The 23,093-nt window shown below is 37.6% G+C and overlaps 1 protein-coding gene and 1 long non-coding RNA gene across 2 annotated transcripts in view; one reads left to right on the forward strand and one right to left on the reverse strand.

Annotated features, from left to right (window-relative positions):
* The window catches only part of TTN (titin), a 272,956-nt gene that overhangs the window by 80,946 nt on the left and 168,917 nt on the right, over positions 1 to 23,093 (reverse strand). Inside the window, exons 191-229 of the mRNA XM_026454265.1 lie at positions 19,933 to 20,056; positions 19,130 to 19,396; positions 17,316 to 17,413; positions 16,477 to 16,645; positions 16,112 to 16,378; positions 15,739 to 16,005; positions 15,348 to 15,626; positions 14,850 to 15,258; positions 14,622 to 14,746; positions 14,256 to 14,522; positions 12,896 to 13,165; positions 12,502 to 12,804; positions 12,087 to 12,389; positions 11,628 to 11,815; positions 11,423 to 11,537; positions 11,032 to 11,316; positions 10,779 to 10,930; positions 10,300 to 10,447; positions 9,966 to 10,143; positions 9,499 to 9,620; positions 9,118 to 9,405; positions 8,669 to 8,965; positions 8,362 to 8,548; positions 7,777 to 7,892; positions 7,389 to 7,688; positions 6,894 to 7,193; positions 6,674 to 6,779; positions 6,375 to 6,571; positions 5,989 to 6,294; positions 5,610 to 5,888; positions 4,707 to 5,006; positions 4,301 to 4,603; positions 3,824 to 4,186; positions 3,222 to 3,524; positions 2,790 to 3,089; positions 2,397 to 2,693; positions 2,012 to 2,296; positions 1,632 to 1,925; positions 29 to 328 (exon numbers count right to left, since the gene is read on the reverse strand). Of these exons, the coding sequence (XP_026310050.1) occupies positions 29 to 328; positions 1,632 to 1,925; positions 2,012 to 2,296; positions 2,397 to 2,693; positions 2,790 to 3,089; positions 3,222 to 3,524; positions 3,824 to 4,186; positions 4,301 to 4,603; positions 4,707 to 5,006; positions 5,610 to 5,888; positions 5,989 to 6,294; positions 6,375 to 6,571; positions 6,674 to 6,779; positions 6,894 to 7,193; positions 7,389 to 7,688; positions 7,777 to 7,892; positions 8,362 to 8,548; positions 8,669 to 8,965; positions 9,118 to 9,405; positions 9,499 to 9,620; positions 9,966 to 10,143; positions 10,300 to 10,447; positions 10,779 to 10,930; positions 11,032 to 11,316; positions 11,423 to 11,537; positions 11,628 to 11,815; positions 12,087 to 12,389; positions 12,502 to 12,804; positions 12,896 to 13,165; positions 14,256 to 14,522; positions 14,622 to 14,746; positions 14,850 to 15,258; positions 15,348 to 15,626; positions 15,739 to 16,005; positions 16,112 to 16,378; positions 16,477 to 16,645; positions 17,316 to 17,413; positions 19,130 to 19,396; positions 19,933 to 20,056 (9,457 nt within the window). The remainder of the gene's footprint in view (positions 1 to 28; positions 329 to 1,631; positions 1,926 to 2,011; positions 2,297 to 2,396; positions 2,694 to 2,789; positions 3,090 to 3,221; positions 3,525 to 3,823; positions 4,187 to 4,300; positions 4,604 to 4,706; positions 5,007 to 5,609; positions 5,889 to 5,988; positions 6,295 to 6,374; positions 6,572 to 6,673; positions 6,780 to 6,893; positions 7,194 to 7,388; positions 7,689 to 7,776; positions 7,893 to 8,361; positions 8,549 to 8,668; positions 8,966 to 9,117; positions 9,406 to 9,498; positions 9,621 to 9,965; positions 10,144 to 10,299; positions 10,448 to 10,778; positions 10,931 to 11,031; positions 11,317 to 11,422; positions 11,538 to 11,627; positions 11,816 to 12,086; positions 12,390 to 12,501; positions 12,805 to 12,895; positions 13,166 to 14,255; positions 14,523 to 14,621; positions 14,747 to 14,849; positions 15,259 to 15,347; positions 15,627 to 15,738; positions 16,006 to 16,111; positions 16,379 to 16,476; positions 16,646 to 17,315; positions 17,414 to 19,129; positions 19,397 to 19,932; positions 20,057 to 23,093) is intronic.
* Positions 5,592 to 8,775, forward strand: LOC111542779. Its single transcript, XR_002731657.1, has 3 exons — positions 5,592 to 5,712; positions 7,828 to 7,927; positions 8,652 to 8,775. It is a non-coding gene; the product is annotated as an uncharacterized LOC111542779 (long non-coding RNA).

Here is a 23,093-nt window from a genome sequence, read left to right on the forward strand (position 1 = left end):
AAATTATTATTATATTCAGATTTCGCACCTTCATCATCTTGTATGACTACATTAAGAGGCAGGGATGGTTCACTTTCACCAATTTCATTGACAGCTTTGACACGGAACTCATACATTTGGTGTTCATCAAGATTTTCAACCAGAAAAGATGTGGTTGGGCAGAGTCGCTTGTTAACTCTTTCAAAGTCAGGTTTGTCGTGACGCCGTTTTTCAATGATATATCCTTGGATGGGACTGCCGCCATTACTGCGGGGCTCTTTCCAGTCAAGGGTGATAGTGGACTTTGTCCTTTCAGTGTATGTCAGCCTCTCTGGAGATGTTGGAGGACCTTTCATCAGAGGCAAGTGAAAATGATTAGCATGAGGTAAATATTCATATAAGAAATAATATTTCACTTCAACTTAATTATGTAAAAAATAGCCTTCTATTTGGCATAACCTTACATCCTTATTTAAAGTCATTCCTAAAACTTGTCAGTTGCCAAAATTATAGACATTCATATAGACAGAATTTTTCTTAGCCAAATTTTCATCAAGATTATCAGTGAAAAATAAATCAAGGGCACATATGCTTTTTTATATTTAACATTTTAGATTATTAACCTTTGTAACTGGGGATGCTTCTAATTCTAATGAACTAGGAAAGTAAGTCTGTGAAGTTTTGCTTTGAATGAGCAGCTGAGAGCAAAGTGTTTTTTCTTTTATTAACAGATAGTGGGAATGTCTGCGAACATACTTTGAGTCATGTTGCCTCACATGTGGGTTCAAAATGTGATGGAAAGAGGATATATGTAATGCTGCTGAAGTTTTCTTTCCTGAAGGACCAAACTAAGAGTTAAGCTTTCAGTGGTAAAACTAGATCCAATCCATACTTGTTCACTGTTATTGCAACCAGGAGTGGAAGCTCAGCTCTGTTCTGGGCCTCTGGCACAGCCTGTGGTATATTGGACATTTATAGATGAGCTGCAGCAGTGGTATAGGATGTAATTTTTTTTTTTTTCGGGGAGTGATGGTGAAGGAATAAGTTCTTCTGTCTCTTGAGGAATGGGTCTTCCTCAAAGGTTTTGCTTTCTTAGATGGGATGTCAGTGTGCATTACTGTGTGTGCAATTTTAGTGTTTCGTATTGATTTCTGGGAGATTCCCTCTGGTTGGTTTTCTATTATTTGGAGGCTGTTTCTGGTTTTGGGCCTCTCTGTCCTTCCAGTATGGGGACTTTTTGAATATAGAGGAAGACTAAGGCATTTATCCTCAGGCAATTGTCTAATCTTTTTGAAGAATATTGAATTATCTTTCACTACTAGGCTAATAAATTTTAAAAACCCGACTTCCAATGTGTTCTACTGGAGAGATATGTCTAAACTACTTCTAGGTTATTATTAAGCCCCTGTAGATCCAAGTTTTTCAGTACAAAAAACCATGCATGATCAATATACTTACAGCCACAAATTACACTGAAATTATAGCAAATATGATATCTTTAATGTTGCTAATAGTTTTTTGATTTACTTCTCTTATTACTCTTTAGCTATAGATTTTGAGAGTGTTGGGAGTTTGAAGCCATAACGCCCAGTAAATAATATAACCAGAAGCAAAACATTATTCTATAAACACAATGAAACCTTCTCTTTTACCTAGTGGATCAACTGCAAGAATTGGTCCTATTTCAACAGGAGGGCCACAGCCAAACTTGTTCTTGGCAATAACACGGAACTTATATTCTTGTCCCTCAAGCAGACCTGTGATGTCACATTTAGACCTCTCAGTCTCTATTGGTTGTCTCCAAGTATGCATCTTGGCATCTTTTCTTTCAATGATGAAGCCTGTTATTTCACTTCCTCCATCATCTTCGGGATCAGACCAGTTAAGTAGACACATTTTTCTGTTTGTTACAACAGGTTTTAAATCAAGAACTGGACCAGGGACATCTGAAAACAAAACAAAGCCAAAAATCAATGTAATAAGATAGTAACCCTTGGGAAAATCCTATGAAAATCAATGCAACATTCCTTACCAAAAACTTCTACCCTGGTTGCTGCAAATTTGGAACCACAGCTATTTGTAGCTGTAATCACATATCTGCCATGGTCTTTTCGCAGTGCATCCTTGATAATTAGTTCAGATTTGGTTCCAACATTGTCTATTACAACGCGGTCTTTATCCAGCTCCCCTTCTTCTTTGGTCCATACTTTTGTAGGTACAGGGCGACCCGTTACCACAGCTGGAATTCTAAGAGTCTTCCCAGCCATTATTTGTATTCCACCCTTGACAGAAACATCCAGTTCCACAGTTGGAGGCTCTGTTGAAAGAGAACAGTCATACATTAGCCCATGAAAGATTAAAAAAACAGTCCTGTATAGAGAAAATATCCATAATTTTATTCCAATAATGTTAAGTACCTTGTGGTTCAGCCACAGTAACAGGTTCTGTTTCTCCAGGCGGTCCTTCCCCTGCGACATTGACGGCACTCACCCGAAGTTTATAATCAGCACCCTCTCGGATTTCTTTGACTGTGTACTGACGGACCTTGATCATCTTCTCTGTGCAGCGTGACCATTCATTTGTGCCAACCAACTGCTTATCAACAAAATAGCCAATAATTTCCCCACCGCCATTGAAAGCTGGGGGTTCCCATTCTAGTTCAATAGTCGTAGAGCTTGTGTCAGTGACTCTTGGGATAGGTGGCCCAGGCGGAGCTAGAATGAATGAAGATATAAAAATCAAACTCCCTGATGATTTTAAAATGTACAATAACTTGTTCTACTCCACCTTCTTCTTAAGGAACTACTTACAGATTGGATCATGTGCTGTTTTGGGATCTGAAGGTGGACTGAACTTTCCAGGTCCAGCGGCATTTTCAGCACATACTCTGAAGACATAGGTGAGTCCTTCTAATAAGCCATCTACATTGGCTTTCAAGGCATTCAGAAGGCTTTTGTTGACACGAGACCAATGTGTACTATTAACCTCACGTTTTTCAAGCCAGTAACCCAAAATGGGGCTTCCGTTATCTTTTGGTTCATTCCATTTCACTAGCATACTGTTGCTGGTAGCATCTTCCACAATGGGCTTATCTGGTGCATCAGGTGGTTCTGATAAAAAAAAAAAAAAAAACATTTGAATTAATTTCCTAATATGACATAAAATGCAATTTTACAAGCTGTAGTAATTATATACCAAAGTACATGGTAAAAGGCAAACTTTAGATGCCAAAGGAAACTTACCAAATGGATCTTTAGCTACAAGTGGCTTTGAAACACATGGTGGACCTGGCCCAAGTCTATTTTCAGCTCTTACACGGAAGAGGTACTCTTTTCCTTCAATCAGTTTTGTTACTGAATATTTGCAATGTCTAAGTGTTGAAGTGACAACAATCCATTCTGAGTCAGGTTTTGTCTTGTCTTTCTTTTCCAAAGTGTAGTTTATGATTTCACTGCCACCATCATCAAGGGGTGGTTCCCATTTACAAAGGACTGAGGTCTTTCTGATATCTTCAAATACAAAGTTGATTGGTGGTCCCGGTGTATCTAATATTTCAAAAGAGAACAGTAATCAAAAACTTGTGTGGGAAGGGTTGCTATGGAAAATGTAAATGTGAGCATGCTCCTCTGACATGATTTCTGGTTTTCCCACATCTATCATTGTATTCTATTAGCTAATAAATAACAAGGTCAGGTGATTTCTTTTACATGGCCAGGAGATAAAATATGACTGAGGATAACTTGCTGAAGCTATGTCCCATTTCTTTTAACTCTCCCCCAAACTTTTTATTTTTATGTTTTACTAAAACCTTTTTCAGTTGGAAAGTGTAGTTTTAATGACTCACCTAACACACTGACAGTACAAGGAGCTTTTGCGATACCGTGGTCATTTTCAACTTTGATCATATACAGACCATGGTCAGGTCGGAGAGAATCTCGGACGCGTAGCTGAGATTCTCCCTTTTTGCTGTTGTCAATACTCAAACGCTGTGTCAGAGGCAGGACAAATGGTTCTTCTTCTTGAACTTCACCCTTCCTTCTTCTAACCAAGGGTGCTGCACGCTTCTTAATTTCCTCTGGTACAATAGCATTCTCATCCTTTATCCATGTAATAGTTGGGTAAGGTGATCCAGAAATACTTGCATCAAGTGCTATTTCATCACCTCGTTTCACTTCTAGGCTTGTTCTCAGAATGACTTTGGGGGCATCTATAATGACCATAACCAAATAAATGTTTTCAGTTCTGATGAAAACAACTGACAAAACATTATTTTCATTTATTTCAAAATGGGAAAGTGGCAACTCCATTAAACAAAACTTACCAATGGGATCTACAGCTTTTGTTGGAGGAGTAGCCCGAGAAGGTTCACTAATACCCGCGGCGTTCTCTGCTCGCACACGGAATTGGTACTCTTTCCCCTCTTCAAGTCCTTTTGCTGTATAGGTCAGGATTGGTACCAGGTGTTCATTGCATCTCTTCCACCTTTCTTCACCCTTAGCAATCTTCTCTATGATGTAGCCCATTATCTTGCTTCCTCCGTCATACAAAGGTGGCTTCCATGTAATAGTCATTGCCTCTGCTGTAGGATTATGAACCTCTACATCTACAGGTGGATCAGGGGGTTCTGAAGAATAAGAAAAAAAAGTTAGTGTCGGGAAAACCACCTTCTTAAAACAAAACTATGGTTTATTAGTTCTTAGCCATAGTACATCCATGCCCAAACTTACGCTTTGGATCTTGGGCAATGACTGGATTTTTCAGTTCAATATATTCTCCTCCACCAATCTTGTTGACTGCTTTAACACGGAAGAAGTATTCACCATTTGGTATGAGATCCTTCACAGTCCATGACAGTTTATTCTCACCAGACATGACTGGTATATATGTTCTTCTCCCAGCTTCTCTGCGCTCCAGGACATAATGAAGAATTGGGGTTCCACCATCAAATTCTGGAGGTTCCCAGGTTAACTTACAAGAACTCTTGGTAATGTCACTTGCTTTGATATCTTTGCATGGTCCAGGTAGGCCTATTACAGAAATGGATAATTATTCTAGTAATCCTGAAAAATCAGCATTTTAATAATGCACTTGTCTCTAAGTGGGGCTATCTGTGTTTTGGGTAGGATAATCTTTGATGTGCTGGAGTGGCATTCACACTGCAGAGCATTTAGCATCCTTGGCTCCCAACTACTAAATGTCAGTGGTATCTACCCCAAGTCTGTGTGCCAAGCAAAAATGGCCCCACAAATTTCCAGACATTATTTACAGAGCCAGGGGGAATGCAGAAAATGTTACTATCCCTGGTTGAGAACACTATGGGAAAATGTGAGGCTGTACAATTAAAAAATTGTGGTCATTTCAATATTCTTTGGGTATGCTGATATCTTTCATTTAAATTAGTATTTCACATGCAAATAATTAAAACTAGTATAAATTACTCTAATAAGAGTTTAGTGATTTCATCTCTTTAGAATTGTTTTACTTCTCATATGGAAAGACATAATCAGAAGTGACATTTAGTTTACAAGTGGCCAGTTTATGAAGTCATTTATACTGTTAATAGCACTGCAAAGTTAACTAATTTCCTCTACATGTGAAGAATGTCTGGCGTTTCTTCAAAGAATGATTACCTATGACTTTGACATTGATTGAGGCTGTTGCTGAGCCGAGCTTATTCTCCAGTGTAATGGTATAAACTCCGGCATCTGCATGGACACTCTTGGGAACTTCAAGGTGGGCTGAGATGTGATCGTTCTTCATTGTTAATCTGTCACTTGCTTTAACTTCTTTGCCATCTTTATGCCAACTAACAGTTGGAACTGGGACAGCTCTGAAGGGAACAGGAATGCTTAACTTTTCACCTTCAATAACAATAATGTCATGAGTCTCCAGGTCAATTGTTGGCTTGCCTGTAAGATATCATTCGAAAGAGCAAAAAAGAGAGTATGTCAAAATGCAATGCATGAATAAAGGGTATTTTATTAACTGTAAAAGACATTGTGCTCTTACAGTCTGGGTCTTTAGCAACCACATTTTCAGAGATTTCAGATGGCTCGCTGACACCAATAGCATTGACTGCTCTCACTCTCAGGACATATTCTTTGTCAGGAACAACACCTTCTTCAACCTTGAATTTCAAGTCCTTTATTGGGCGAGAATTGACTCGCATCCATTTCTCAGTGCCTACTGGACACATTTCAACATGGTATCCTATGATAGGACTTCCACCATTTTTCTCTGGAGGCTTCCAAGCAATGGCAATGTGTTTTCTCCCAGCATCAGTCACATGTAGGTCAAGGGGTGGTGAGGGAGGACCTGCGAAAAGAGTGAAACATTCATATCCACAGTCTCATCAAGTTCTAGACAATATCTTGTGTATAATCAGCACTACTTACTTGTTGGATCTTCAATGGATAGGATTTCTGTGGGTTCACTTGGGTGGCCAACTCCAGCTTCATTTTCAGCCCGAACCTGAAACTGGACCTCTGTTCCTTCAATGACATCAGTTACTCTGAAGTTACAGTCAGGTCCTGCAGTCTTTCCTGCTTTCACCCAACGGGTACCTAACCTTTCTTTCTTCTCAATGATGTATCTATTGAAATAACAAAGCGTTTCATTAGCATTAATGAAAAAACATTGTTGAGATTTTGCAACCAAGTGTAAGTTATTCTTTATGAATTAATTCAAATTCTACCTCTGAATTGGTCTTCCACCATCATTTTTAGGTGGCTCCCACTTTAAGTCAACATGTCGTTTTGTCACATCAACCACTGCCAGGGCGTAGGGTGGTCCAGGAGTGGCTGAAAGCAAAATAATCAATGATTAGGAAAACCAGAGGGAAGGTGATAATCTTCTGTCACAAAAGTTAAGTGTGAGAGCACTTATTGTCACAAAGATTAAGTGTGAGAGCATACTAAAGGTGTCTTTGGCCAGCACAGAGTCCTCAATTTCAGTGTAGTCACTTTGTCCTATAGCATTTTCTGCAGCAACTCGGAACACATATAAAGAGCCCTCGGTCAGCGGGGTGACTGTGCACTTGGTGTCCTTGATGGTGGTATCCACTGTTTGCCAGCCTTTTCTCCTGACGTCTCTCTTTTCCACAATGTAGTTGGTGATGGGCGACCCTCCATCTTTCTCAGGAACTGTCCATTTTAGGTCTGCTGTATTTTTTGTGATATTAATAACTTCAAGCCAGCGTGGTGGTGATGGAGGATCTGAAAAAGAAGGAACGAAAACAAATTTATTTTTGTTTTATTACCCAATAGTCCGTCTGAATGTGTAGGCAGTCATTAAGAAATAATGTAGCCAGGAGGAAATAATAGTAATGAATTTTTCATATTTTCTCATATCGTAGTTCATAGGCAGACATTAGAAGAATTTATATACCCCAGACGTCAAGAGTGACTTACATAGCTTCTCCCGGCAAAGCACAGGGTCGCTGGGTTCACTGGGTTCACTTTCCCCAGCCTTATTCACAGCTCTAACTCGGAATGAGTATTCCTGTCCTTCCATGAGCCCTGGGAGCAAGTGCTGAGTGGTGGGAACCCCTTCCGCCACTCTGACCCACTCATCTGTCCCAGTCTTCAGCATTTCAATGATATAAGACTCAATCTTTGCGCCTCCATCGTGTTCTGGTTTTGTCCAATTCAACCTTAATGATGTTTTGCCTACATCTTTTACAGTTGGTTTTCCAGGGGGCCATGGAGGATCTGTAAGCCAGTGAAATCATTGTTTAGGTTTGTCAAAAAGGAGTTCATATGAGCTTCAAAATAATCACAAAAATTATATAAATAATACCTATGGGATCCTTTATTAAGATTGGTTCAGTTGATTTGCTTGGTTTTCCAGGTCCAGCAAGATTTTCAGCCAACACACGGAATCTGTATTTTTTCTTATTGGTGAGACCTTTCACTCTGAATTAGGAACAAAGTGCATGTGTAACATCATGGTAAGAAGCAGAAGAAGCCTATGTTTACTTTACACAGAAGAGACTAATTTATTTAAATTGTGAAAAGATGATTTGGAAATGTAATTGAAAAGCACTTCAATATAAATTAAAGTTGCTTTTTAACAGACACACTTTAGACTTGGCCACACATACCAATCTAATTATAATATCTATGACAATGATTATTATCATAATGTACTGGAGGATCAAACACTTTGAAACTTCCTGAAGGTTAATATTTTAGAGTAAACTAAGAAATGTGCCCTTGAATGGACTATATAATTTTTCAAATTATGAGGTAATAGCAAATATGAGTAAAAGTAGTTTAAAAATGTTTTAGCAATATATAATCATCTGTAATCCCAAGGAATACTAAAGAGGAAACATTTGAATATACTGCTGTCTTAACGTCTTGATGGGGATTCTGAGCATACCTGTATGTTGTGTCCTTTACTGGCATCTTATTGCATCTAACCCATTTATCCGTATCAGGATCCAGTCTTTCAACCCAGTATCCAGTGATTGGGCTGCCACCATCATCATCTGGCTCACACCATGTGAGAGTCACTGCATCTTTAGTGATATCAGAAGGTTCTAGGCGAGTTGGAGGTCCAGGTGGATCTATAGACAGGATAATGGTGTAAAATGTTATATGTCCCGTATATCAATATGACACCAAAATGCAAGTTTGACATGAGCATCCTTTTTTTTTTTTTTTAATCAGCTGATTGAGAAACTTACCAAACTGATACTTGGCTGTTATTGGAGAGGCCTGAACTGGTTCACCAACACCATACATGTTTTCTGCAGCAACTCTGAAGATGTACTCTTTATTGGGGATTAATTTGGTGGCCTTGAAGTTTGTATCCTTGACGGTGGATGAGAGCTTGTGCCACACTTCACTATCAGTTGCTCGTCTCTCCACAACATAGTTTGTGATCTTAGATCCACCATCATCGCGTGGTGGGTTCCATGTTAGAAGACATGACTCATTGGTTACATCTGTGATGTCAAAGGCAGCTGGTGGTCCAGGTTTATCTGTGTATGGCATTACAGATGCAGGAAAAAAAATTGTTCACCATGTTTTTATTTATTTATTTATTTATGTATTTATGTATTTATTTATTTATTTATTTCAAGAAAGTAACTGCAAACAGTTTATCCCCTTTTAAAATGAGAACCTTCCTTACCTAAGACGTTCACTTCCACCACAGCAGTGGCCCGGCCACACACGTTCACAGCCTCGATGATGTATGTGCCAGTGTCACTTCTTTTACTATCAACAATAGTCACTGTGGATTTCTTAGGGACATTTTCAATGGTAATTCTTTTGTCCTGCTTCAGAATCGTATCAGCCTTTGTCCAAGTTATTTTAGGTTCAGGTTTTCCGGTTACAGTGGCAGGAAGTTCAATCTTGGTCCCAGCTTTTACTGTGAGACCAGCAAGGAGCTTCACATCGAGGAATATTTCTGGGGCCTCTGAATTGGAAAAGATTATTTATGATGTTATCAAGTTCAAGCAGATTTAAGGTCAGAGGTCTATTTGATAAGACAAAAATCAAAAATAGATACCTTGTGTGTCCACAGCTTGGATCTCCTCTGTAGGTCTGCTTGGTTTGCTAGCGCCCTGCCTGTTTAAGGCCTTCACGCGGTAGGCATACCATTTGCCTTCCTCAAGACCTGTCACTTCCATCCTGTCAGAAAACAGAATAAGATGTTTTACTGTGATGTCGATAATCGTTTCATTGTGTAGTACTCATGATCTTTCAAAAATTCAAACCCCTGGTATAATACTAGTCTTTAAATTAAACCTGGATTACTTCAATACTATAACAACTGAATACATTTTCATTTTAATACTGTCATGAAAACCCTGAGCATGAAGTACATTCAGCAGCACCTTTCAAAACCAGACAGACACACCGGCAGTGTAGGATTCTCAATGAAAAAAGACAAACAAACATTTAAATTTTCCCCAACAAAGCCCATTTTAGTGACTAGGAGTACACATTTACTCTCATGCCAAATAAAAAACCTACTTTGTTTCTGCAACAGGTTCTCCACAGGCAACCCATTTATCAGAACCACGTGGACATCTTTCAACTATATATCCTTTGATGCGTGAACCACCGTCATTTTTAGGTGGATCCCATGTTAAAAAGATGCTATTGGCTGTTCGATCTCTCCATTTAACATTCTCTGGTGGGTCAGGTACCGCTATAACATTTGGAAGAGAGAGTCAGTCTTATGCAGGCCACCTATGCAGTTCTCTTCACATTGCCAACCCCTGCCTTGCCCTATAACTTCAACTCTAGGTCTAAAAGCACAAACAGGCAACAAGATTAGGTAAGAAATCATCAAGAATGTACTCACTTGCAGGAGCTGACATATTTACAGGTTCATCAACATATGCAGGTTCTCCAGGGCCACATTTATTACGAGCACAAACTTTAAATAAATACTCTTTTCCTTGAACAAGATCAGGAACTGTGAATTCTAGATCAGTTACAAAGTCCATAACCTGGGACAAAGAAATACAGTTAATTAGCTATTTTCCAAAAACCCTTTCCCCAACTCAAAAGATTTTTACCAAGTCAGTAGGGATTTTTTTTTTTTAAATTTTTTACACATTTGGTAAGGCTCACAAGAGAAGACAATTACAATTATACAATCCTTGGTTGAGCTATCTCAGGAAGCATTAGTACCGATGCATTCTCAAAATGTTTTTGTGCATTTTCAGTGAGGTAAAGGTAAGAAGTTGTAGCACACAAGATTTGTGCATGGCATCCCAACCTTCTGGGATTTCCCCTACTCTCATTTTTGGCGTTGATGCAGTGCTGCTCAAAACTCACTTTAGTCCATGTTTTCCGGCTGACTTCTCGTTTTTCAACAACGTATCCAGTTAACGGACTTCCTCCATCATCATCAGGTGGTTCCCAAGTCAAATGTACTGAGTCCTTGGTTATATCACCAAATTTCAGTTCTTTGGGTGCACTTGGGCGAGCTGAAAAGAAATGCACTCACAAGTCACTGTCATTAATAGTCTGAACTAATATTTGTTAATACTACCAAATCACCTTAGATGATAAACGGTTAGTTCCTTACCAATTACATTGACATCAATTTCCCCAGAAATTGTTTTCACACGGTTTTCTAATTTCAGTGTATAAATGCCCTTGTCTGAACGTTCACTTGGAGAAATGACAAGTTCGGCATAGGCAGACAAGGTCTTCATTTTCACACGGTCCCCTGTTTCTAGTACTTTATCTCCAAAACACCAGGTTGCAGTTGGCCTTGGATAGCCTGTACTTGGAACCAGGATCTTGATAGGATTTGGGACAATAACTTCCAGACCATCTTTAAATGCACTTAAATCCATTGTTGGTTCAACTGCAAAGAAGAAAAGTTAATGAGTCTGCAGGGCCATATTTAAGTCCCTGTTGCCCCAAAGTAACTATATTCTATTCCCCAGTCTAAAAATAAAATATCTGTTTACCAAATGCATCATCAGCGGTGAGAGGACCAAGAATTTCAGATGGATCTGAAACACCAGCTTTATTTTCTGCAGATACTCTATATAAATATTTATTTCCTTTTTCCAATCCGGTAACCTACGATTATGAATTAATATTTGTAAAAAACACATACAGTTATGTCCGTGATCCACACTGAATATTCTTTTTTATATGCAAATGACCTACCTTGTAAGTCAGTTCAGGGACAAGTTTCTTATTGCAGCGAATCCAATTATCTTTTCCTTCTTCACATCGCTCAATTATATAGCCTAATACTGGGCTTCCTCCATCTTTCAGAGGAGGTTCCCATTTGAGCTGAACTGATGACTGAGTCTGATCTGAGGAAGTTAGGTTTACAGGAGGACTTGGTCTCTCTGGAATAAAAGAAAGAGTTGGAGCATACCATTTACGTTAGTGACAATTTATGAAGACAATGTTGTAATCAATTATATCATCCTCATTAAAATAACAGATTTATTGAACTCACAAAGTAAAGTAGGCACAGTCTGGATTTCTAGAACTTTATCCAAATTTTTATGATATTCTACCTTTTTATTAACTTTCATTGAACTTGATTTATTTTAATTGATAGGCCTAATATCAGGATTTCATGCAGTAATTATTTCCTTTTTTTGATGGGCTTACCAATTGGATCGGCAACTTTGACGAAGGGTGTGGCTGCACTTGGTTTTCCGACTCCAATTCGATTTTGGGCTCTCACTCGGAAACTGTACTCCTGTCCTTCTACCACATCGGTAACAGTTGCAGACAGGTTTTCAGCTCTCACAGTCATGGCAGTATCCCACCTGATAGAAGTCTTGTCTCTTAATTCAATGACGTAGTTTGTGATCTCAGCACCTCCATCATACTCTGGTGGTTCCCATGTCAGTGAGACACCAAATCGATTCACATCAGTGATGGTTACATTCAAAGGAGGGCCTGGAACATCTGGATTTCATCACAGAAGAAGAAAATAGGAGTTTTGGGTTAACAATGATGATGAAGGCAAAGGCTGCAATTTACTTAAAAGCTAGCTTGCAATTTACTTAAAACTTCTTACCATATTTACTCCTTGCTTCTACAGGATTGTCAGTTTCTACTGGTTCACCAGTGCCAACTCTGTTTCTTGCACTTACACGGAATAGATACTCAACTCCTCCTTTCTGTAGACCAGTGACAGTAAACTCACAACTGTCTGCACGGTCTGTGGCCAGAACCCAGGTCTTTCTCTTAATGTCACGTCTTTCAACAACATAACCTATGATTTTGCTTCCACCATCAGTTAAAGGTTCTTCCCAAGCAAGGCTCACTTCACCATCAAATGTTTCTGTCACTTCTAAGTTACGTACTGGCCCAGGAACATCTGAAATTGACATATAAAGGAATTTTTTAGTGTGCTGTCTTACTTTTAAATTGTGCTTTGCCAATTAAGTCTGAGAGACCCAAGGGCTTACCAATAACTTTTAAATTGATGAATCCTTCTGCTTTTCCATGTTTGTTCTGAAGCACAATTTTATATCTCCCTTTGTCTCCTTTCTTGGCTTCTAAAATTCTGAAAGAAGTTTTTTCAGCCGTAGTATCAATGGTTTTTGTAGATAAAGGTTCATTTTCTTTAAACCATTCAGCTTCTGCTTTGGGGTAGGCATCATACGGCACCACCATTGTCAGAGGCTGGCCAACATCAACCACAAGGTCTTGGTCACCTGTCTTGATTTTCGGTGCAGCTAGTGAGAAAGATAACATGTGAATGCTTTCGACTGTTAAACACAACCAAGCTACATCCTATGTTATTATGCATTTGTTAGCAAATATTGGTTACATAACCTTGGAAGTATGCCACAGTAGCTTTATAGCACAGAAAACTAAGTGGCTTAGACTTCTCATAGCTTTTTTTGGTGGTTGTTGTGTGTGCAAGTTAGATTGGAGAGTAGAGGATTGAGAATGGCACAAAATCATAAGACACGCATTCCTTGCCAAAAATAGTGACATAGGACTCAGTGTAGTGCAAAACATGTTCTGTTTTTTGATAGAGTAGGCACCGCATACTTAGTTCAATAAATCAGAGAACTTTTTTCGTATGAATGAGAGGTACACTAATGGCTTTTTCTTTTTCTTTTTTTTTTTTTGAGACGGAGTCTGGCTCTGTCGCCGGGGCTGGGGTAAAGTGGCCGGTTCTCAGCTCACTGCAAGCTCCACCTCCCGGGTTCACGCCATTCTCCTGCCTCAGCCTCCGAGTAGCTGGGACTACAGGCTCCCGCCACCTCGCCCGGTTAGTTTTTTGTATTTTTTAGTAGAGACAGGGTTTCACCGTGTTAGCCAGGATGGTCTCGATCTCCTGACCTCGTGATCCGCCTGTCTCGGCCTCCCAAAGTGCTGGGATTACAGGCTTGAGCCACCGCGCCCGGCCACTAATGGCTTTTTCATGAGGACAGCGTATAAGGATGTCCTGGGTCAGGATGAGAACATACCTAAAAGGCACACAGGGGTTTGTAAAGTAGGAGAATATAAGACTGTCTTTAGATTTGCCAAGACTCTCAGGGTGATAGCTTAGTTCTAGCCTAAGTTCATAAACAGTCATCATGTACTAGGAACTGTCCAAGGTTCTGGCATATAAAGATTATTGCTATTAATTTCCTCTTACTCAAGACACTTACTTTGTAGTGAGCAAAATTAGAACTGTTAACATGTGGGTAGGGCTTGCTAGAAATGAAAGACCCTCACAAGGATTACCTCATTAAATAACTGTGAAATCTGAAATCTAACTAATCTCTGCGATATTGGAAGGATATTTTAAAATAAAAGAAAGGGACTGACCTGCCAGTTCAAGCTTAGCTCTGGCTTCTTTGTCTTTGGCAATAAATCTGTATTCACCCTGGTCACGGGGCTTAATATCACAAATCTGTAGTCGATGTATCTTTCCTTCACTCATCATCTGGTGTTTATCACCCTGGACAACAACCATGTTATTTCTTAGCCATTGGACTTCCACCTTATCTTTATTGAGTTCTGCTAAAAAGACAACATCAGCACCAGGGGCTTCAAGAATATCTTGTGGAGGCCTGATGATCTCAACGGGAATTTCTGGAAAGAAAATGTGAAATAAATACAAATATGTTTACATTTTGATTAACAATTTTAAAAAATTGGTAACATTAGAATTGTCCTTTCACTTATATGTACCTTCCACAAAAAGTCTAGCACGAGACTTCCTGTCTTCTACTCCACAAGCATATTCACACTCATCATCCAGCCTGCAATCTTTTATAATGAGTCTGTGTATACTTCCATCTTTTTCAAATTTGTATCTAAAGGAGACATTGGATTATCAGTTAGCTTGCATAATGGCCACTAAATTGTCAAAAGTGTATGTATAGCTACAGAAATAGAGAATAAAAAGATCTTGCTTACTTTTTGCCTTCTTTGATTTCTCTCCCATTTCTGTACCATTTTACATTGGCTTTCTCTCTGGAGAGCTGGCAGGAGAAGACAGCGTCATCAAACTCAGTGACTGTCTGATCTTCCAAGTGTTCGACAAATTCTGTAGGGGCTTCTATGATGAGAAGCTCAGCAACAGATTTGTCTTGTCCAGCAGTGACAATGTATTCACCTTCATCTGGGAAGCCACAGTCTTTAATAGTTAATGAGTGCTTGTACTTATCAATTCTGTATGAGACACGGTTGTCAAAAGGCACTTCTTCACCATTTTTGGTCCACTTCAGTGTTACATTGAGACGATTCACCTTGCACCAGAATGTGACAGATTTCTTCTCCATTGTTTCAATATCTTTAAGAGGCTCAATAATCCTAAGGTCTTCCTCTGTTGTAAAGGAGAAAAATATGTTTATTTTAATTATTTTCATAATAGAAAATGATGAAAAAATCTCTAGTGATATATAAATTACTTACCTTCTACTATTAGATTGGCTGCACTTTTAACATTTTCACCTCTGTGATTGGTCAAAGACACATTATAGTTGGCTTGGTCGTTTAAGCGTGCATCTCTAATTCTGAGGGTGTAGACCAGGTCTTTTTGGAGAATAATGTATTTTGAACTATCAAATATGGCTTCTTCATTTCTGAACCATTTGGCTTTGGCACCTTCAGTGTTGACTTCACAGTTGAAGACAACTTCTTGTTGTTCCTTCACCCGGGTGTCCTTAAGAGGAACTATGATCCTGAGTTTTTCTGAAAGTAACCAACAAGACTTTATAGTATGACGAATGATCAAAGTGGTAAATACAAATACAAAACACAAAACAAAACAAAGAAAAAACCTGAAAAGCAAGAACAAACTTACCAATGACTGTTAAGTGAGCTGCTGCTCTGGCGGCTCCTACCATGACGACGTAAGTGCCCATATCTTGTAATGTGGCATCTTTCACAGCTAGGACCCTCTTTTTACCATCAGCAATAACGTCATATTTATCTCCAGATTCAAGTATCTTATCTTCCCTCTTCCACTGGACTGGAAAGCTTTCTTTTGATATAGAGCAGACAAATTCAGCCTTTTCTCCTTCAAGTATTTCAAGGTTTTGAGGCTTTGAGATAAATTCAGCAGCCAGTTCTGGGAAGAAAAAGTTACAAGATATTAGAAACGTATATCTTTGTACTTTAAATCTAGCAAGTGTGAATTGTTAGAAATAAAAGATCATTCACTGTAGTTTTCATACCATGTACTTTGACTTTGCCATCGGTTCGAGAGCTTGGGAGTCGACAGTTGTAGTTGCCAGCATCCTCAAGGTGAGCGTTCTGAATGACCAGGATTCTCTTCCGTCCTTCAGTCAGTATTTCATATCTTCCTGTTTCAATGATCTCCTCATCCCCTTTATACCAAATCACTTCTGCGCCAGGTTTGGAGACTTCACAAACCAGTTTTATAGTGTCTGTTTCACTAACTTCAATGTTGGCAAGATTTTTGGTGAAGACAGCTTCTTCTTCTGCAAACATTGAAAAACCAAAAGCCACATTGAGTTAAGTTGGAAATTATTATTTTTTCCCAACACATATATTCCACAAAGAACGACTTTACTCTTACCCAGAACTGTCAGCATGCCAGAAGTTCTCGCTGTCCTTACTTCACAGGAATATTCAGCTTCGTCATCCAGTAGACATTTGTTGATGACAAGAATGCGCACCGCTCCCTTGGATATGATGTCATATTTTTTGCCCTTTTTAATTTCAGCACCATCTTTAAACCACTGAACCTATATTTAAGATAAACAGATTATCAGTTTTCTTGTTGTTCCTTCACACAGGTGTCCCTAAGAGAAACTATGATCATGAGTTTTTCTGAAAGCAACCAACGAGACTTCACAGTATGAAGAAGAACCCAGGTGGCAGACACAAATATAAACAAACCCCCAAAGCAAGAACAATCTTACCAATTACTGTTAAGTTAGCTGCTGTGATACTATTATCAGTTATTAAAAACAATGGGATCATATAAGTTTAGAGCTATAGTGAACCTTAGACATCATGCACACTAACTTCTTGGATGTGTAAACTGAGGCTCAGACTTGAAGAAACTTGCCAATGGTAGTTAATGGCAACAGGAGGTACTTAGTTGAAACAAATATAATTGCTGATATTTGACTTTTTCTGATCTAAGAAAACAGCAGTTTCATATGGTTCAAACTAATATCTAAATCTCCTGATTGTGAGTCCAGTGTTTTTCAAGTAATAGTAAATTAATAATACTAAAAAGAGAACAATTAAAGTCAAGAATACATTTTATACTAAAATTATCTTTAAAAGTAAAGTGGTGACAAGAGAAAGTTTTGACTGACTTTTTTTTTTTTTTTTCTATTTTGGCTAGACCAAAAGTAAATATAAAGTTATTTGACAGTATAAGGTGACAGGTATACAATCACAGACCTTAGCGTTTTCTCGGGAAAGTTCACACTCAAATCGAGCCATTTCTTTTTCTCTAACTTGAAGGTCTGTGAGTGGTCTTAAGAATTCCACATGAGGAGCTGTAAAAGAATGTCATTAGAATTCAAAATGAGGTTTCTGGAAATTTACTCTGAAATTACCATAGTATACATTAAGAAAAAGTGACTGTTTTGTAGGGCCTTTCCATCTTAATAGACTTTGAATTTTAAGTCACTTAATAGACTTAAGTGACTTTGAAATCACTTGAAGCTGCCCATCAGATATGATGTTTTGCTTTTTAGATATCTCTGTAGTTTACATTAAATTATGTGGCATTCTATATGTTCAACTAGTGTGCATGTGTGTGTGTATAGTATATATACTAGGGAGCCATCTCAGTTCTTTTGAATAATAGCTGGAGGAAACATCTTCATTTGTACTGCACCAGACTTGAAAGATTATGTCAAAGGAAACACCAGACACCAGTGGCAAAGAAACATTGTCTTCTTTAAGGCACCTAGCACAATCTTTGAGAAATTAGCAGAATTCAAAGATAAAACACGTGAAGCACTATGGCCAGCCTTGTGTATGGCTAAGAGGCATGAGGCTGTAATTGAAACATATATTCAGCTTTTTAAAAAAATCAGCTTTGAAGACATCACATATAAGTCAGGCATAGCATCTATTAGTGCAGTAAAGCAATGTGTTTTGTATGGGAGGGTGATTAGGATTTTACATCTGTTATTACATTCATCTCTAGAATTAATTCAGCTGGTGTATAGAATTAGGGAGCTGCCCCCTTGTCCTTCCTTCTTTCAGAGCTCCTTGTGAGTCCTTCCCAAGATGACCATTCTTGAGCAATAAGATTCTGAGACAAATGCTGGCTAATAGGTTTGAAGATATGCTCCTTGCAGCTGAGCCTTCTTGGAATGAAGGTAGATGTCGAGGGGAAGAAGGAGACCCAACAAGCTACTTTGACATAAGCTTGAGCAGAGCAACAACAAAGTGGTAAGAAAAACGTGGTACAAGATGCATGAAGCACAGAGTCACTAGGTTGTAGCTGTTGACAGATGGGAAGCAACCAAACCAAACAAACAAATATTGCACAAAAGTACGCAGAAAAATGTCATCACTGGACAAAGGAATGAATGAAACAAATAAGCTAGCATGTGGCATTCTGAAAAAAGACATTACATTTTTCACCAGAGGAAGAAGTAATGTTAAAAACCATTAGAGTTCTCTTCATGCAGAGCCCAGGACTCAAAGGATCCAGGGCCTTACTCCATCTTCTTATCCATTCTTATTCTCAGAGATTGAATCATGTGAATAGGCTTTGTCATATTACAGCAGATCTCTATTATGCTCCTATTCAGACTGAAATTTCATGCTCATTTTCTAGTTGTTCCCCACACCTGAAAATTCATTTTCCTTCCACATGGAAATCACTTTTACTTTGTTTTTAAAATTAGGACTCCCTACTTATCTTTAAAATTCAGTTTCTCCTCATCCATATCAGGATATCCATACAGTAGACTGACCCCATGTAGACAAAGAGCACATCTACTCACTACGCAGTGAGAGAAAAGAAGCATAGGGAAAAGTGATTGCTCCATCATTAATCAGACCAGACATAGAATAAGACTTTCCTTTTCTTTTTTTCTTTAAACACATAAAGGATCAGGTTAGGTCAGTGTCAATACTAGAAGTTGCCAAGAAATGCAGTTAGGCCAAGAAGGGCATGCAAAAAGTGTTGTGTTGTTTTGTTGTTGTTATCAAAGAATTGCAAATGACAAGTCCTTTGTAAGAAGAATACTTACGCACAACATTCAGGTTACAGGAAGTCTTAAAATCCTTAGCATCACAAGTGTATGTTTTAATATCCTCTGGGGTACAGCCGTGTATAATAAGTTTTCTGACCCTGCCATCAGCAACAATTTCATACTTCTTGCTTTTGAGGATTTCTGTCCCATTTTTGAACCATTTCACCTTAGCATTTTCTCTGGAGACTTCACACTCCAGCACTGCAGTGGCTCCCTCTTCGACCGTCTGGTCCTCAAGAGGCTTAGTGAATTCAACTGGGGGTTCTGAAAGAATCATACTCATTAGCCAAGGTACTGCTTTCCTTCTCCAAGAGTTTTGGTACCATCTCAACTTTTCCCTGCCATCTCCAGGGCTTTGTTCTGTCCTAAGTTTTATTTTCAGGTTTTGATTACACTCAGACGTTTTCCTCTAATAATGATATTTTATCATTATTTGTACAGACGAGGAAAATCATTTTTAAAAACTAGGAAACATTAAGGAAATAACAGCCAACTCTTGGTTAATAAAGTGATGGATACCTAGTTTGATAATAATTCTTCCTCCAGCTGGCTTTTGGAAATCTAGGATGTGCAATAAAAACAATAGAGATGGAAGGAGGAAGTAAAACCTATGCTAGTCAATTTTGACTCTAAAAAGATAGCCTGTGAAGTATTTTGTTATGCTAAAAAGTAAAATTAGATTTTTGATTATTTGGTTGATTTTAAACATCTATAGTACTCATCATATAAAGATAATTGAGAGTTGGCATTATTTATGAGCCTCTGCCTTATACATGTTTTTAAAATAAGCTTGTAATTACCTTTGACAAAGAGGTTGGCGTGAGTTTTGAAGTCTTTTGCTGTTAGTTGGACTTCCCCAGCATCTTCTAACTTTACATCCCTCAGAGTAAGTGTATGAACTTTTCCTTCTGAACGTGTGACCACCTAGTTGTTTTAAAAAAAAGAATATATGAAACAGCAATCTAGTATAGGGGTGCATTTAATTCATTTAGATAAAAGTAAATGGAAATAGAGCTTTCCAAGTTGTTTTATAATCATATATTTAGCACATATGCATTCAAAAATCATTCCAACCAATAGTTTCAGATCTTTTAAGAAAATTTTAGGCTTTCATAGTTACCTTTATATAACTGCTAGGTGGCCTTTCATGTTGAAATTGCCCAGGCCAATTTCTGTTTACATTTGTGGTCTTTTTTGCATATGCGTAGATATATGGCACATATATGTGTATATATATGTGTGCCCCCATTCTGCTACTGGGCTTATATATATATAAAGGAAGAACTTAGAAAAGCGAAATAATGAAAGGATGAAAGAAAAATATCAGCTATGGCAAGCTAAAAGTAAACCTTATGTTCTGTATGTAAGGTGTTCGCCATGCAACAACAAGCTATAACTCTTCTTCCCATTTATTTTAGCAATTAAACTTATTTTGCAAACCAATGAAACCTGTGATTAAAATAATTGGTACAACCTATTAATGTTGTTCAAAACTGCAAATGGAGGTTGGACTCTTCTTTCCTTTTCATGTGTCTAAGCATCAGGAATGGGAAAATCAGATGTCAATGGTATGACAAATAGGGTCATTCCGACAGTAAAGATAAGAGACTTGGGTGTTCTTCCAGTTCTATGACATAAAATTCCTAAGAAGCTGTGCCACGTCATCCAGACTGATTTTGCACTGCTTAAGAGTTTACTTAGAGTTAAAAATAATGTAAAGGTTTTCACCAGTGGAACTATTTATTATGCTAGTGTAAAGAAAAGAATCAGAAATAAGGTTTCATCTGAAAGTGTGTTCTTTAAGAACTGGGCATGGTTAGTCACATAATTATCTTGATAATTGAGGGTTAGCCAAAAACATAATAAGGAAAAATAACAGCTAGGAGAGGGTAATTAAATATGCCCTTGGAACAGAGCTGCTTATCCAAGGGCATGGTGCTGAAATGGGGAAAATTTGTTTTTTAATAACATTTCAATATAAATTTTGGCATGCAACTTTTGGCTATTTGAAAAGGTGTCTCAGTTTCTAATCCACCCACAGATATGTTTTATCTATTAATATTATGTTGCTTTATCATCTGAGTTCCTCTGTAGCTACTCTAGGACACTGCTCAGAATGCAGTATGTCTCAATAAACAGCTTATACACAATCTACCCCCACTATGTTAAAAGAAAAAAAAAAGGAAAACTGGGGTACCTTATAAAAATAAACCAATGAAATGAATGTTGAAGATTTTGCAGTAGATTGTAGGAATAATGTTAGAGATTTAAAAAAAATATTTATAATGGAAGCATATTACTATAATATGGTAGGCTTATGACTGTGATGAAACTATTAAAGTTTTGTATTTAAACTTCTCAAATTTAAAATTTAACTTTAAAATTATCAAATGCCATTTGGAATTTGGCAGTCCTTTCTTAAACTGACAGCCAAAAACAACTACAACAATGAAGAAAAAATGCAAACAACTCATGTCTACAAGTTTCTCTTCATATTTCCTATTCCTATAGCTTGTTTTTGCTTGTTTGATTATTGCAGTTTTGAAGGCTAAAATTTTTACAAAAAGTGAATATTAGAGGTTGGAATTACATTGACAAGAGCAATTTGTTCTGATAGACTTAATTTAAACAAAATCTGCCAAATGTAATAAAATGATTTTATTACTTCAAAGTTTATATTTAAGTTCTTTTTGAAAAGAGACATTTAAGTAATGCAAGAGCAAGTTCACAAAAGGCTAAAGTATTTTGGGTGCCTAGAGTAAAGGATTAAAATTCCTATGCCAAAAGAGATGTAAAGGGGCCCTATAGAATTATAGTAAACTGATCATTTCTAACCCTAGAAAAAATTTTAGTTACAATAATAATTTTTTTAAAAAAATGTGAATAAGATTTTTAGGAGTCTACATTTGAATTAAAATAGTGCAGTTTTTGTATTAGAACTGAGACTGATCTTTTAATAAGAAGCTCTTAATATGACAAAAAGATATTTGGTAATGAAAAAATAATATTTGTCTTTAAGCAGTGTTCCTTATATAAATCATGAATTTACAGATCTAGAAAGAATCTTGAAAAGTCAACCTATTCTCTGTCTTGAGACATGAAGTTAATTAAATCATGCATGATAGGAAAAATACATATTTTCAAACAATAAGCTTGAAGGTAGAGGTGCCTCCCTCAGTTCAATATTTAGAAGACCTCATTGTAAGGAAGGTTTTCTCATATGTAACTTAATTCCCATGCTACAAATGGAATGTACTGCTGCTTTTTCTGGTCAGTGGAAAAGGAGACCAAGAAGATCTCCTTATCTGTATAACAGTCAGGTGTTACCTATCAGATAACTGTTAGTGAATTACCCTGTAATCACTGTAGTGGAACACTAGTTTTTTTTGTTGTTGTTGTTGTTGTTTATTTGTTTGTTTCAGAGCAGTTACTTGAAGGCATTGCTTTCAAATACTTCAGTCAACTTTGTGGCTTTTTGTTAAACTGAATCACTTTTTAATTATATTCCTTTAAGTCTTCAAAGTTTGATTTTTGTTGAGATCTTTATAGCACATTTAATATTATTTCTGAAATATTGGGGGAAAATGTCACAGAACAATTTACTGTCCTGTGCTTTATTTCCAACCCAGGCTGGACATATTCCATATATTTTATTTTAAGAATTCAAAATTAATGATGGATTGTCAAGATAATTTACAGACATATGTTGTTTCTGGGGACAAAACATATAGATCAATTTAGGCAAAGTGTATTGTGGGCCTATCAGAATAATCCCTTAGTTTTTACTTATGGATGAAATCTTGGGCATAAAGAATGTCAGTAAAAGTTAACAGCAGGAGCTAGTTCTTTATCAAAGCTTTAAAAAAATATTTCATTCACATATGTGGATAACCACAGAGCCCTTCTTTCTTGTCAGTACCATCAGTTGCACTTTAAATAGTCTACTTGCATTCCAGATATC

The sequence above is a fragment of the Piliocolobus tephrosceles genome, chromosome 11 (genome assembly GCF_002776525.5).
Source record: "Piliocolobus tephrosceles isolate RC106 chromosome 11, ASM277652v3, whole genome shotgun sequence".
Taxonomy (NCBI): Eukaryota; Metazoa; Chordata; class Mammalia; order Primates; family Cercopithecidae; genus Piliocolobus; species Piliocolobus tephrosceles.